The sequence below is a fragment of the Arachis hypogaea genome, chromosome 17 (genome assembly GCF_003086295.3).
Source record: "Arachis hypogaea cultivar Tifrunner chromosome 17, arahy.Tifrunner.gnm2.J5K5, whole genome shotgun sequence".
NCBI classification, from domain to species: domain Eukaryota; kingdom Viridiplantae; phylum Streptophyta; class Magnoliopsida; order Fabales; family Fabaceae; genus Arachis; species Arachis hypogaea.
This window is the reverse complement of record NC_092052.1, coordinates 2878546-2894296: the sequence shown is the minus strand read 5'-3', so window position 1 is coordinate 2894296 and position 15751 is coordinate 2878546. Positions and strand designations below refer to the sequence as shown.

General features: G+C 34.7%; 1 protein-coding gene across 1 annotated transcript; it reads left to right on the top strand.

Moving 5' to 3' along the window:
* The first annotated feature begins 6894 nt into the window (after positions 1-6894).
* LOC112765806 (protein FAR1-RELATED SEQUENCE 5-like) lies at positions 6895-9252 on the top strand. Its single transcript, XM_025811657.1, has 3 exons — positions 6895-7740; positions 7783-8783; positions 8844-9252. Exons 1-3 carry the CDS (start codon positions 6895-6897, stop codon positions 9250-9252), a joined length of 2256 nt encoding a protein of 751 aa, XP_025667442.1.
* The last annotated feature ends 6499 nt before the right edge of the window (positions 9253-15751 follow it).

The window sequence follows — 15751 nt, the reverse complement described above, 5'->3', positions numbered from 1 at the left end:
TTACAATCCGAGTCCTTAGTTTCTAACACCTCACGGTATATGATCACCACTCGTATACTAACCCACTCCACTTAGAGATACCTTCTCTAAGATTTGCCTTGAGTACTTAGTATACCTCTTTGGTATCCTCACCGACTATAGTGTTTATAACTTTTGACTCAACCTTGGAGATCACACTCCAATTTACAAAGTGTAACAAGAAAAAACAATTCTCAAAGAATTGTTGAGATGAAATGAGTACTCTCTAGAAGAGTGTATGATTACAGGTTTAGCACTATTGAACCAATTGATATTGCTCTCTCAAATTTGTGTATTATAACACCTTAAAAATGTGTAGAATGAAAGAATATGAACAAGATCATTTGCAAATACTCACGTGTGTGAAATAAGGCTTCAATCCATCTATTTATAGACTCCCCAAACCTTAGAGACGTTGGGGAGTTAATGGGATGAAGCCGTTTTATCAAAACTAGCCGTTTTTTTATGTTTTTGAATCATTTGCATCGATGCATAACACTTTGCATCGATGCAAATGTGTCTTTGAAGCTGAAATTTGAATTTTCAGCTAGGTTGCATCGATGCAAACATCTTTGCATCGATGCAACAAGTCGTTGCATGCTTTGCATCGATGCAAGATGAGTGTGCATCGATGCAAACCTTAAAGAATGGCTTAAAATCACTTCAAAATGCTTAGGATTGATCTCAAACTTGTTGGAGTCAATTCCTATGCTTTTGTACTTTTGAAAACAAGTTTTTTAAACCATTTGGCTAGCATCGAATTGCAAGATGTGCATATGAAATGATAATCAAAACATTTTTGTGAGTGTGTGTTGAGAGATTTAGCAATTGGTTCTTAACAAGAAGTTACCTAAGTCCTAAGACACTATACTTGTCTTCAAATGTTGTGGACTTGAGTTTCTTGTTGTTGTTGTGTTGCTTTCAACTCTTCATTCCTCAACGTTGAAGTTGGTTGATCTTTCAACATGCTTGTTCATTCAAGTTGTTTGTTGGTTTGTCTTTCATATCGTTTGTTGGTTTGTCATTCATCAAAACCTACGAATACAAACTTCGCATACAAGCAACATGATTTACACACTCAAGTTCCATTCTGGTAAAATAGTAGCCACAAAACCACCAGCAAAGAAAAGGCAGTGACCAACAGAACAAAATCCTTGAGAAGTTGGTAACCGACTGTTGTCGACGAATAGATCATCTTTAAGTGGCCATTCAGGAGTTACACGACCTACTTCATCAAGTTTAATAGTGCCATCTTTCATAAAGTTGTCGTCATTGATAGTTAACATCCTGTGCTTGATGGTATTAGAGAAGCTCCAACCAGTCTCGGTCTCCTCTAATATCCAATCCCCATTTTCCACCAACATATATAAACGCTTTGGATCAGAAGAACCAGCATCCTTGAATTAGGGAAACAATTAACTATTAAATAGGGAAACAATCATATTATCTACGACAGAATTAAATCACCATAAGTTTAACTATTAAATAGAAAGCTATGCAGTGTGATGATAATAAATAGAAACGCCATAGTTCTCCAGTTAAGAGGATGCAGAAACGGACCTCAGGTTCAGATTCCCCGCATATTCCATCAGCAGCAGCTCCCAAAACAGCACCTTGCAAAACCGCAACAACACTTCCCCACCAGCTGTCAAAATCCGCATTCGATACAGCAGTGTGCCTCAAACCCCTAATCTCATTGGCGGCCTTAGCCATCAAATTCTTGCCACCTTCATTAACCTCGCTGCCCACGACAAAGGCACTGAAACTGCAAGCATTCACAACAAACGCTCCAACCTTAAAGGCGTTCGCTTTTTCCTTGATCCAATCGACGAAGAACCTTGCTCCCCAAGCTAGGTCGTGATTGGAGGAGAAATCCCGTGCGGAATATAGGTTCCAAACTTCCGAAGTTGAAGCAACGAGGACGACGAGGTTCTCCTTGGGTAGGGATTCGGGCTCGTAATTCCGGGCATCTACGAGGTCCAAAACGACGCCTTTCGACTCTAACAAATCGCAGAGGCGCGTCGCTAGGGCTTTTGAAGTTCCGATTTGGGAAACGAATAGCATCTTGCCACGTGGATCGCGTTTGGGATTGCGTTTGGGTTGCTCGAGATGGTGTCTTGTGAGGTTCTTTCCGTAGGGGCTGAAGCGCATGAAACGAGACTTGCAGATTAATAACATGGCTGTAGCAGTGGCCGTAGCGGCGCTCACGGTGGTCAAGAGTGCGGGTGCCGATATATCTGCAGGTAACGAGGACAACGAAAAGGGTATGATTGGCATGTTGCTTTCTGTTTTAGAGGGTTTTCCCTTTTCTTTTAAGGTGTTCGAGAGACTTGGTGTGTGTTCGTCGATACCGCAAAACTGAGGCAGTGGAATACTGGAATGAGAAAAAAATTCAAAAAAAGGAATAAGAAGGACACCAGTAAATCTTTGGACTACTTAGTGGTCCAAGTAAAAAACATGTTTTTTAAGATTTTTTTACAATTGCTACATAGTTCTTTAACTAATTTTAATTATAAATTGACCCTATATATTTTATATAATTATAAAAATGATTTTTTATTTTATAAATAATTATTTTATCATAAATCTATCATGTTTACTAACAATCAAATACAAAAACAACAACAATTATATCCTCTATGGATCCCAATCGATTAAAATATTACATTCGATCCGAGACGTTCTTGAGGAGTCATGAAATCGTGTTTCGCTGAAATCCAATCGATTGGACTATAAAACCAATCGATTGAATTTTAACCCAATCGATTGGATTTCAGTTTAACACTAAACAATCGATTGTATAATGCTGGTAAGCATGGTTTTGCATAAATCAATCGATTGGTGAAAGTAACAAATCGATTGAACAATGAATTAAATGTGAAATTTATGTAGTTCAATCGATTGTTGATGATTTTCAATCGATTGAATTCTTCCAAACAATCGATTGGTCTCAATATTCAATCGATTGAACTTTGCACGAAACTTGTAATTCAATCGATTAGTTTGAAACTTCAATCGATTGGAAAGTGCCCTAAATGTGTTTTTTTCAGCTTTCAATCGATTGGTATTGTAAGCCAATCGATTGAAATTTCAAAATCGCTATATATTAAACTCACACCATGCGTTTTGAACTAGAAGTAACGTCATTTGATTCGAACCCCCATTTCTGCACCGCTCTCTTCTCTCATCGAACCAGAAAGCTTCATCTTCTTCTCTCTTCTTCTCCAATCTCACCAACATCCACTCCGTCCTACATACGTATTATTAAACCTCAACCAATTCCTTACAAAACCCACCAAATCAATTTTCCCAAAAATGGCCAGAACTAAGAACACCAAAAGAGCCAGGGTTGAGGGAGAAAGCTCTGCTTCCGCCAGACTGGTTGCTTCATCACATTACATGGCAAGGTGGCTGCCGTCTCAAAGGGATCTGAAAAACTATGTGGAGAAGTTCGAGTCAAGGCCAATTGTTCCTCCCAGGTACATAACAGCCGAGTTCCTTCAGGATAGACGTTTTAATGTGGTGTTGAATGCATTGCAAACACAGCACTTAGTTGATTTTGTACAAACTAGGGATGAGTATTACCCGCACTTGGTTAGGGCTGCTTATAGTACTTTGAATTATGTTGTTCCTGAACCTGATGAGGAGGGTGAGGTAATGCCGCTGATTGAGTTTGATTTAGGGAAACAACATTATAGAGTAACTTTGCAAGAACTAGCTGAACAATGGGGTCTAGCTTATCATGTGGCAAAATTTACTGGAGGTATTGCGGCAGATGAGGAATGGGGAGAATACAACAGATTAGTTGGTTTGCAGAGCTTACAATATGAGAATCCACACATGGATGCTAGAGGTAATATAAGTTGCAGTGGGTTGGGGATTGAGCAGCGTATATTGATGTATTTGTTTTCATACATATTGATTCCAAGAAAACATAATCATGGAATCTTGTTTAACGAAGATATTTTAGTGCTTTGGGCTATGGTGACTGGAAAGGAGATAAACTGGCCTTATTTTATGGTTCATCATATGTGTGAGATGAAGAAAGGAAAATCAAGTATTGGTTTAGGATATGCTTGCCATTGGACCAAGATTTTCAGATGGCTTGAAATTGACTTGACTGAAGAGAAAAGTGTTGTCTTGACTAATGTAGCCAAGATTGATGACAGCACTCTAAGACAGATGGGAAGAGATCCGGATGCCCAACAACCTCAGGCTCAAGGGCAACCACAAGAACAGGTGCAAGCACAAACAGAGCCACCACCACCACCACCCCCTCCTTCGCCAACAATGCAAGATTTGATGGATGAATTGCGAAGCATGAGAGTATATATGGAGGAGCAATTTGCTGATATGAGGCAGCGTCAAGACAGGCAAACGGAAGCTATCAATCGTCAAGGAGAAGCAATTGATAGTCTGTGCATTAATCTGGGCATCACAAACCCAAGGGGCATCATCCCAAGGCCTGGACCATGAAGAAATTGTTTTATAGCAATATTCTTGTACAAGCATGCCTTGCTTTGATTTTTACAATTCATGTATAGAGTTCTTCTTTGTACTAGGTTTGTTTGGATTGTAAGACCTTCTTGGATGGTGGAATGAATTTAGCTAAGGGTTTGTTAAGTTTATCTATATTCTTAAGATGCAATCAGGTCTTGAAAACAATGTGTTTGTATGGATTCAATCGATTGTTTCTTAAGTTCAATCGATTGAAGTGCACTTAAACACTGTTCCAATCGATTCATTTGTTCTAGCAATCGATTGGATTACACTTAGTTACTTTTTCAATCGATTGGTTTTGAATGCAATCGATTGATAGATTGGGTGCAATCAGGTGTTATATGGATTCAATCGATTGTTTTCTTATTGCAATCGATTGAAGTACACCTAAACAATGTTCCAATCGATTGTTTTGTTATTTTAATCGATTGGAGTCCACTTAATTACAGTATCAATCGATTGGTTCTATATGCAATCGATTGAATTATCATCAATTTCAATTTCAATCGATTGCATATAAAACCAATCGATTGATACTGTAATTAAGTGGACTCCAATCGATTAAAATAACAAAACAATCGATTGGTTGATTGTGTTTAAGTATACTTCCAATTTTCGCATAACTCAATCGATTGGTCAATCAATCCAATCGATTGAATGATGAATAAAAATTGGATTTTTGTAATTCAATCGATTGTTTAGAAGTTCCAATCCATTGAATGCTTCAAAACAACCTGGGTCTCACCAAATTCAATCGATTGCTTTTGTGACTCAATCGATTGAATTTACCCAAACAATATGAATTTGCCAATTTCAATCGATTGTAGTGTGTGTGAATTCAAATTCAATCGATTGAAATGATCACTCAATCGATTGGAACGCGATGTATTACGTCTATGTCAGTCTTGGGTTCGTTTTTAAAAATTATCTTCTTATTCATCTATCTTATCTTTAAATTTCTATCTTCCTTTTTTAAGGTTTTATTTTGATTTAGATACTCTAATCTTATCTTTTCCTTAATATTAACATTATAAATTAGTGAATAATCCATCACCCATTATTCAATCCCACCATTAAAATCGTGTATTATCTTTATCAAAAATTTCATTGTTTTTCTTTCGAACATCTATCCATCTACTGAATATCCAATTTTTTTTATTTTTATCCGTCTATTTAATATCCACGTTTTGTTCATCGTTAATTGACAATCACCGTTGCAGCAATCAGCAAAGGTCCAATCAATTTTTTTCATTGTAGTGTTCAAAAAATAATCCATCGTTTTGATTACAAAATCGAGGTAAGTGGATAGAATCTCTAATTTTCCAATTATTCGTTTCGATACTTTATTCGTAAAATTGATTGTGTAATGAAAAAATATTTTTTGTATCTTTTATTAACTGACAAGACATTGAGAATTACTAAAAAGTAAATAGATGTTATTATTTTTTATTAGTAATTAGCTAGCAATCAGGGACGGACCTAGAGGGGGCGAGTAGTGGCCTGAACCCCCCAAAATTTTAAGAAATTATACTTATATATAAAATTTGTGTTTAAAAAATAAAAACAAACATTAGGTAATTTAATAGTTTTATATGTATTATTTTTCACTATGTAATAGATTTATGCCTTAATTGTTAATTCACTAATATTTTTACCTAACTAATTTAATATCATACCCTCAAGTCTTTGTACCTTTCAAATTAGTTTTTATATAATAATTTCTATATTTATTTTTTTTTAAATCATTTGTTTTTTTATATTAATATATTTAACATTCATATTTTTATATTAATAATAACTTAAGTAGTTATGTTTTGGTAATCACATTATGTACTGTAGATATTATTTTCTTGTAAAAAATATTAATTCTTCTTCTAAATTCACATTGGTAAAAGAAAAATTTTATAAAGATATCATATATATTGTATTCTACAATGGTACCGTGTCTTTCAATTAATTAATAATTTATAATTTATTTTCAATTTTTTTTAAAACTTTTGAAAGAATTAATTTAAATTAATAAGATATGGGATCATTTTTAGCAAATCCCGTTATAAATTATATGGTTTTTTATAAATTTGTAATGTACAATTGTTAAAGTTATATTTTATTTATGTAATTATCATATTAAAAATAAAATTGTTGAAAAAAATTATAATTATATGTATCTTAATAAAACTATTAAAAAACTAACTCCGATAAATTATATGTTAATTATTTGTATAGATTAAAATAAATTATATAAAAATTGGCACCTCAGTATTAAAGTCTCTGGATCCGTCCCTGCTAGCAATATACGAATCTATCTATTGTATGTAATGTTATAAGATGGAGTGTACTGATTATTTTTTTTTTTTTTGAATTGGACATTTTAAGATGTCAGTTGTATTTACGGACACTGAGATGAATGAGCAATACCGGGAGGACGATGACTTTAACCAACAAGAAGAGCTAGTAAGTCACCAAGATATGATGGATGAACAGAATGAATTCGAACAAGATTTCAGAGATGAATATACCGAGGGAGCGTTTTTTTCTGAATCTGATATGTCGGATTATATCGTTCAAGCCGCTTATGCGGTTGACTCCGTGCAAGACATTCCATCTTTGAAATTTAGTCAGAATTTTGCGGAGGAAATTGGCAAATACCACTTTTCTACTTTGCAGCTTGCATTTGATTTTTATATGAAGTACTCAAAGTCGAAGAGCTTTAGTGCAAGGAAGAGCAAGACCTTCAAGAATAGTAGTGGCGAGATTTACAGACAAATGTTTGTATGCCATAGGCAAGGATTCAGGATGGAGAAATATTACACGATGGAAAAAAGGAAGAAGGAGCCTAGATTGGAAACAAGAACTGGATGTGAAGCCCGAATGGATGTTAAATTTGTACCAGAAAGTGGAAGGTGGCATATCTTTTATTTCTCTGACGAACACAACCATGATCTATTGGATACACAATTCAGTGCTATGTTGCCTGCCCACAGAAAAATGTCAGAGGCAGATATTATGCAAATGATGAACATGCTAAAGTCAGGGATCAGCACTTCACAGATATTTGGTCTTCTAGCTAGTCAAGCAGGCGGGTACCAATTTGTGGGCTATGGTCCCAGAGATATGTATAATGAGATTGCTCGGCAAAGGCGTCAAATTCCTGGTGATGCAGCACGAGTGTTGAAGAAGTTGGAGGATATGCGGTTGAAGGATCCACAATTATATTTCAAGGCATGTCACGATTCAAGAGGTTTGTTACGTAATTTGTTCTAGTCTGATGGGATTAGCCAACTAGACTACCGACTCTTTGGGGATGTTATTGCTTTTGATGCTACGTACAAGAAGAACAAGTATAGTTGTCCGTTAGTAATATTCAGCGGGGTTAACCACCACAACCAAACAATTGTTTTTGCTGCTACGTTAATCGCGGACGAAACGACTGATACATATGTTTGGCTCCTGCGTCAGCTCATGTTTGCAATGAGGGGCAAGACCCCGACCTCAATCATAACTGATGGGGCCATGGCGATTAGGAATGCAGTGAGAGATGTATTTCCCGAAGTCAGACATAGATTATGCGCTTGGCACCTTATTCGAAATGCAACTAGCAATGTTGGAAATCCATCGTTTACATCTAAATTTAGAAAAATCATGACAAAAGACTACGAGATTCCCGTGTTTAAGCGTAAGTGGGTTCAGCTTATCGAAGAATTTGGCATTGAGGATAAGCCGTGGGTGATCAACATGTACGAAGAGAAGCATATGTGGGCTACTGCATATCTAAGAGGAAAATTCTTTGCTGGCTTTAGAACTACATCAAGATGTGAAGGTTTACACTCATTTGTGGGAAGGTATGTGGGGTCGCGGTATGATTTGACAAGTTTTGTAGAGCATTTTCAAAGGTGTGTAGCACACATGCGCTTTAACGAATTTAATGCTGATTATGAATCTACACGTGGGGTGCCTGTCATGCAAACTTGTATAGAGCTGCTAGAGAGATATGCTGCTGAGTTATACACTCATGAGATATTTCTTTTCTTTCGGCCAATTCTCTCCAGAGCTAGATCAATGCGGGTTCTGAACATAGATAACACTGATGATTGCATAAAGTACATTGTGTGTAAGCATGGGAGGCCCGATTTTACGTGGACCGTTGATTTTCGTCAAGAAGAAATGATCTTCATGTGTACCTGTTTACGAATGGAGTCATTTGGTATTCCCTGCGAACATATTGTGAAAATTTTGGTTGACAGAGACATCCGTGAGATTCCCCGGTCATTGGTATTGGATAGATGAACAAAAAAGATTAAATCTGCACTCAATGATCCAAGTAGGTTCACCAGGGATGCTGTTGTTATTAGTCGTCAAAGTGCTTTGGTGGAATTTTCTAAACAACTGGCTGCTATTGCTGCTAAAGTACCAGAGAGATATGAAGAGACACGTGATTTAATTATGGGATTGTTCTCATCTTACAAGGCTGCAGACGAAGGAGATAATCAACCTCACTCAGGTGTAGCTAGAAGTAGCAATCCGTATGTGCATCCAACCACTGGAGGCTCAGGACAGCCATCTAAGAAGAAGAAGCGGCAACATTGTAGTGTTTGTCAAATGGAAGGACATAAGAAGACAACATGTCCTTGGCAAAAGGACATTGACAACAACGTGATAGAAAATGAAGCAATCGGTTCGGACGATGGCGAAATGTGTACCGAAGCAACGGCTGAGTTAGATAGTGATAGTTAGCAACCTCCATAGATTTTAATGTTTTTGGAAAGAAAATCAGTTCAGTATTTGTATTTTTTCTTTTTCACTATATTGATGAGATTTTATACATTCTTCCAATAGTCGTGCTTATGCTTTCTAGGTGTAATGAGATTTTATTAATATTTTTTGTCTATTTAGAATTATCGTAATTAGTATTCAATTGTTGTTTAGTGCTGCCGTGCTGGCTACTTATATATATTAATTATTTGATGACTCATAATCAAAATTTTAAAAACCGGACCGGACCTTCCAGTCGATTCCGGTTCAATTGGGAACCAGTAATGTAAGCGATCCGATCCTTCATTTATAACCGTGCAAAACAAAACCGCTGAAAAATTACTGAACCGGCCGAGAACCGGTCGAGTGGACCGGACCGGAAGAAAGAACCGGATCCACTCCATACGGTTCCACCCAAACCCTCCCCCCCCTTTTTCCCAATCATTCATTTATTTCATTTCAAGCATCCCTCCATGGAGAACTCTGAAGCAAAGGAACCCTAACCCTATTTTGTCGCCGCCGTATCCAGATCCTCCGCGTCGCCGCCGTCTTCAGTTCCAAGGAACCCTAACCCTAGGCATATCCATTTTGTGCTCACCCGTGCACATGGTGGTGTTCATCGCCTCTCTTGTTGTTGTCTGCCTCCGCCGTGCTTGTCGTCATTGCTCCCATGGTCACCCCTGCGTGCTATCGTGTTCATCGCCTCTCCAATTAATGTTTGGCTCAGCCGTGCTCGTTCTTGCGGATCACGTGCTCAATCGTGTGCGCTGCCGTGTTTATGGTCTCTCTGGTCATCATCTGCCTCCTCCGTTTCAGGTAAGAGAGAATGCGTCTTTTACCATCATTCAATTTTTGGTTCTTTTCTTTGGTTCTGTTTTACTCTGTGGTTCTCTTTTGTATAAAACGAATTAGATTAGTTCTGTTTTGAATAAAAGAAATTATACAAGGAATTATATTGGTTCTATCTTGTATAAAAGGAATGATATTGGTTCTGTTTGATTGTTACCAAGGTTTAACGTCTAAGGAACGAATCAAAGAGGCTAGATACTATTGACTAAACGTTCCAATACCGAACTAATTTAAATAATATTTGCTTTTATATCATATATATTACTAACAACATATGTTTTTTACAATTTAACACACCTCTCATAGCAAAGTACAGCTTTGATGTTTTCCTAGGAAGTTCCCTCCAAGGGTAGCCGTTGTCTCCCGGGTAGCCGTGTCTCCGTCTTCTCTCCCAAGAGTCTCTCTTTGTTGATTTTTAATGTGAAAAAGTGAAATTGATAATTTTTGCTGATTTTGTGCTGCTGCTCTTTCTTTGATTTCTGAAATTTTGGTAAACATTTGCTTGCTGCTGCTAACAGTGAAAATGAAATCATTATTGGAAATTTTGTTTAGGGATTAGGGATTACTTGTTGCTGCTTGTAATGTTTGTTGAAATTTCAAGTTTAGTGTGATTCGGGATTACCTGTTGCCGTTGAAATTTCAGGTTTAGTGTGATTAGGGATTAGTTATTGCTGTTTGGTACTTGCTGCTGCTGTTTTAGTGTTTTTTTAGCTTGACTCAACTGTTTTTGAATTTTTGTTGATAGATTTATCGATTTTAGTATTTAGGGTGATTATTTGTTGCTGTATTTTAATTTTAGTTGCTGATTGGTCGTGATTTCTGGCTCTTTTTAGTATATTGTGCTGATTGTAAGTGATTTCTGGCTGTGTGAATGTTCTTATGTCTAGCTCTGTGAGTGTTGTTTTATTTTTGTTTTAAGTCCCTATTCTGTGCTCAGTTTTGATTTTGTAGGAAATTATTTGACGTATATAAGAATTAAGAAGGAAGATTATCCCAACAGCTACTCTGTTGATTGATTCAAGTCCCCCACAAGCTTGAAGAGAGGAACCCTTTTTCATTGGTTTGTTTATGGCATTGCATTAAAATATTAGCGTAGTTTGTTTGTTTATTCATTGAACTTCCACAAACTCACTTGTTTATGATCCCCTTTTGTACAGAATAAACAATTCTTGAGTCTTGCTTAGCTTTATGTCATGTGGATTATGTGCTGTTAAGTTGAACAAGCTTAAGATTTCTTCTTTAATGTAGTATATGCAGGCTAATTTTGAATTGGTATAATTATACCACAGAGCTATAGTTATACCACAAAGCTATAATTATAACCCGTTTATTTCTTTGTCTTTTTTATATATATATATGGAACGAATTATTATTTTTTCACTGCCATGTGTAGAAATAATTATTTTAGAATCCTAGCTATTAGTATGTAGCTAGCTTCTTTAGTTTTTTCCATTTCAATTATAATCCATTAATGTTGAATAAAATGAAGTAGCTAAGTATGAAAATAATTGCGTTATAATTTGGTTGTAACGAAGGAAGATTCGGGTTTTAAAATTAATCAGTCACAAATATAAATAACGATTACAAGAATTTATTTTCATAAACACGATAAAAATGGATAAATTTAAGGTTTGAGTAGAACAAAAATGTATTTTCATTTTTCTACTTTAATTTCTTTTTATAATTTTAGAAACAAGAAGTAACAAAATAATATTATTTTCTTAATAAGTAGGAGAAAATTGTCATGATTTTATTTTGCTTTATTTATTTACAAATTTATCACTTATAGTTTGAAATAATATTTGTATGGGATGGTTGTTGAAATAATGTTTGTATGAGATGGTTGTTGAAATAATTAATGGAAATGACATTACTTCATTATAAAAAAATGTGTTGTTAAATTAAATTAAACTAAAATTTCATACGGTGCATAGAAATAGAATAAAATTGCGAAAAGTAACGAAGCAATACATTTCTATTTAAGAAGTCATTTAAAGAAATTCGCAAGAAGTACATACTAACTCTAACAAATAAATACGCACTAACCAAAGTATTATACTCTATCTACATTAATTATATGAACTGTGCATACACGACCTAACTTGGTTCATTTATCTTTTTAAAGACATGACACATTAAGATATAATACTTGTGTCTTATTTTTTATGTTTTTGTTTCAATGTAATCAAACATATTTATGTTCTATGGTATCTAGGGATGCTAACTCAATGCAACCTTAAACGTGGTTGCTATATTTATTATCACTTAATTGTAAGATAAAACAAAAAATAGTTAGTTTGATAATAGAACAAAGATTATATTAAAATCTAGGAAAAAAGACAGATAGGTCCCTGACTTTTCAACTTTTTGACAAATATATCCCTGATAAAATTTAAATACAAAAAAATCCATGACTTTAATAAACAGAGGACAATTTAGTCATTCCATCTATTTGCCTCTCATACACCAAACGGAACTGGCTGACGTGGCTGAAATGGTGTCCAGTGTCCGTAAAAGTAGTTTGATTTTATAAATCTTTTGTGTCATGCATAATTTATACTGTTAGAACAAAGTGAACTATAATTTAAAAAAAAAATTATTCTCGTAATGTTATTATGGACAAAAATACTAGTTCTAATATAATACACAAATGCACTAATGCTAACTTAATACATGAATGATGCACAAATGAACTAATGCTAACTTGATGTATAAATGAATTGATGCTAACTAATGCCACTGGTATGATGAAAACTGAACTAATGCAATTTAACAAATTCTAATATAATACACAAATACACTAAAACTGAATTAATGCAATTTAAGAAAAAAAGTAGAAACAGAACAAGCTCAATTTCTGCAATTTTAATACAAATAATTTAAATTGCAGAATACAACAAGTTAACTAGATTTCAAAATACAAGCATAATTTTATAAACTAAATTCTCATAATAGAAGCATAATAGAAGTATAATGAAAAAAAAAATTTAAGGACCTATTTGTCCTTCAAACTTTATTTGCAAAATGACGTCAAGGACTTATTTGTCCTTCGAACTTTATTCCCCTTCCAGCGTGGCACCGTAACGGACACCTGGACACCGTTTCAGTCACGTCAGCCAGTTCCGTTTGGTGTATGAGAGGCAAATAGATGGAAGGACTAAATTGTCCTCCGTTTGTTAAAGTCAGGGACTTTTTTGTATTTAAATTTTGTCAGGGATGTATTTGTCAAAAAGTTAAAAAGTCAGGGACCTATCTGTCTTTTTCCCAAAAATCTAAGAATAACGTAAGTGTTTGCAGATTAAATGATACAGGATGATAGTTATAATCATGTGTTCAAAGTATATACATATATTGGTGAATTAATATTAATTAATTTGACAATAAACAACACTCTAATTTTGGTAATTAAAAAGGACTTTTGTACCTAACATATATTGGTGAATTATATTAGGTGTATAAATTCTTATCCTCTTGGATGGGGAAGTATCTTGCAAATCTCTTTGGAGAAAAAGAGAAAAAGCAAAAACGAAAGAACATAGCTGTTATAAAACTCTTTGTTAACCATGTGTGGCAAGTTGGAGATGATGTTAATGGTGACCAACCATTGCAGCACAGAGTCACCCTTCAGAATGTGGATAGCACTGAGACAATTAACATCACTTCTCCCGATGGCCAAAGCTATGGTCAGAACCGGAGTTTCCTTAGATCAGTAAGTTTCTTATCACCTTTATATTCCGAGGTGGCTACTGATGTCTTCATGTGAAAATCATAACTAAGATGTTGCATTGTATTATGTTAGATAATTTAGTTAGACATATCAAATCATCTAATGATTCTCAGCTGTTATCTTTACATAAAGACATCTCCGTATATGTTCAAATAATACAATTGATATAAAGTTTAAGATGATTTGATTTATAACTAATTTTTTTCCCTTCTAAATTTACATACATATCTTTGCATGATGGATTCTTCAAATTTATAATTAATGTTGCCTTTTTTTTTCTTCTTAAGACCTACAAGTGTATTCATATCATGAACCTTACTTTTTTATTTCATATACCTCATTATTTGTATATTTATACCCAGTTAGCATGCATCATCATCAATAAACAATAGTAATGGGTATTATATATTGAGAATAAATTCTTTGCTTGTGTGCTTTGTAGAGACATACAATACATATATACATAAGTAATGTTTTTTGTGGTTGGAATTGAATGAATTAGTCAGGTGCATGGAGTTCTAAACATCATAGGGTGGGGAACACTACTACCAATTGGAGTAATAATAGCTCGGTACTTTAGAGTGTTTCCATTTATTTGGGACAAAGTTTGGTTCAATATCCACGTTGGTTTCCAATTAACTGGTTTTCTAATTGGCACTGCAGGTTGGGCTATTGGTCTTAGTCTTGGAAGATCTTCAGAGTATTACACCTTCCACACTCATCGAACCTTTGACATTCTCATTTTCACATTTAGCACAATCCAAGTAATATTCTTCTTCTTCTCTCTTTTTGTCTATAGTTTGATTTCTACAATTTATATCTTAATAAAGTCATGCATGCACATATATAGTTGTATGCAAGATGAAGCTAATTTTTATGCAGATTTAACCAATAAAATTTCAGGATAATAATATATTATAGTAAATAGTTATGACATTAGTAGTTAATTATTTAGGGTGATTTGAGGCTTCGATTTACAGACAATAAAATGAAATATTAAGACAAACGATTTAAATTATTTTTATTGTCTCTATTTTATCTGTTTAGATATTGTTATTATACAAAAATATGGAGACATTTGCTACAAAAACTAGTTTAATTATGATAAACTAAGTTAGACACACTATGTGATTGGAAAAGAAAAAATAACAAAAAAGATGAAAAAAAAAAGAATAAAAAAGGTAAAAGGTGGAAGTGGTGTGTATGAACATTCTAATTTGGAATTTTCTTTAAATATATTTTTGCAATATTCACTCCTCTTTTATAAAATAAATAAATAAATAATCTAGTCTGACAAGCTGTTACGTACTACCAAACCACCCCCTCCCCGAATTTGGCAGTACAAGTTTGGCGGGTTTAAAATACCTGCCTTTTGAGGGATTTAGCGGACCGGCCTGACAAATTTGGCTCATTTTGCCACATTTAGGCGCGCACACATACAGTTAATCAGTTACCCTTTGTCTTTGTCTCAACCCTGTATTTTTGTATTGAAGCATGCATACTAATGTAGTGTAGTGAATTTTGTGCATTTTCAGATGTTGTCATTTCGGTTAAAGCCAAAGATTACTGATAATTATAGAAAATACTGGAATATGTACCATCATTTTCTTGGCTATGGACTACTTGCAATCATAGTCATAAACATATTCAAAGGGATTTCAATGTTGAAAGGAGGAGTTGGATGGAAATGGGCATACATTGGAATCATTGCGTTTTTGGGTGCCATTATACTCACTTTTGAGATTGTCACATGGCTACGTTTCATGTTGAAGCTACCAGCAATCTCAATTCCACCAAAAGAAAACAAGACTAATAATAATCCCACACAAAACAAACAGTAGCCATGCATGTACACAAGAGGCTGCAAAAATCTTGCTTTCATAATGTGTTCTTTTTTTCTTTTTC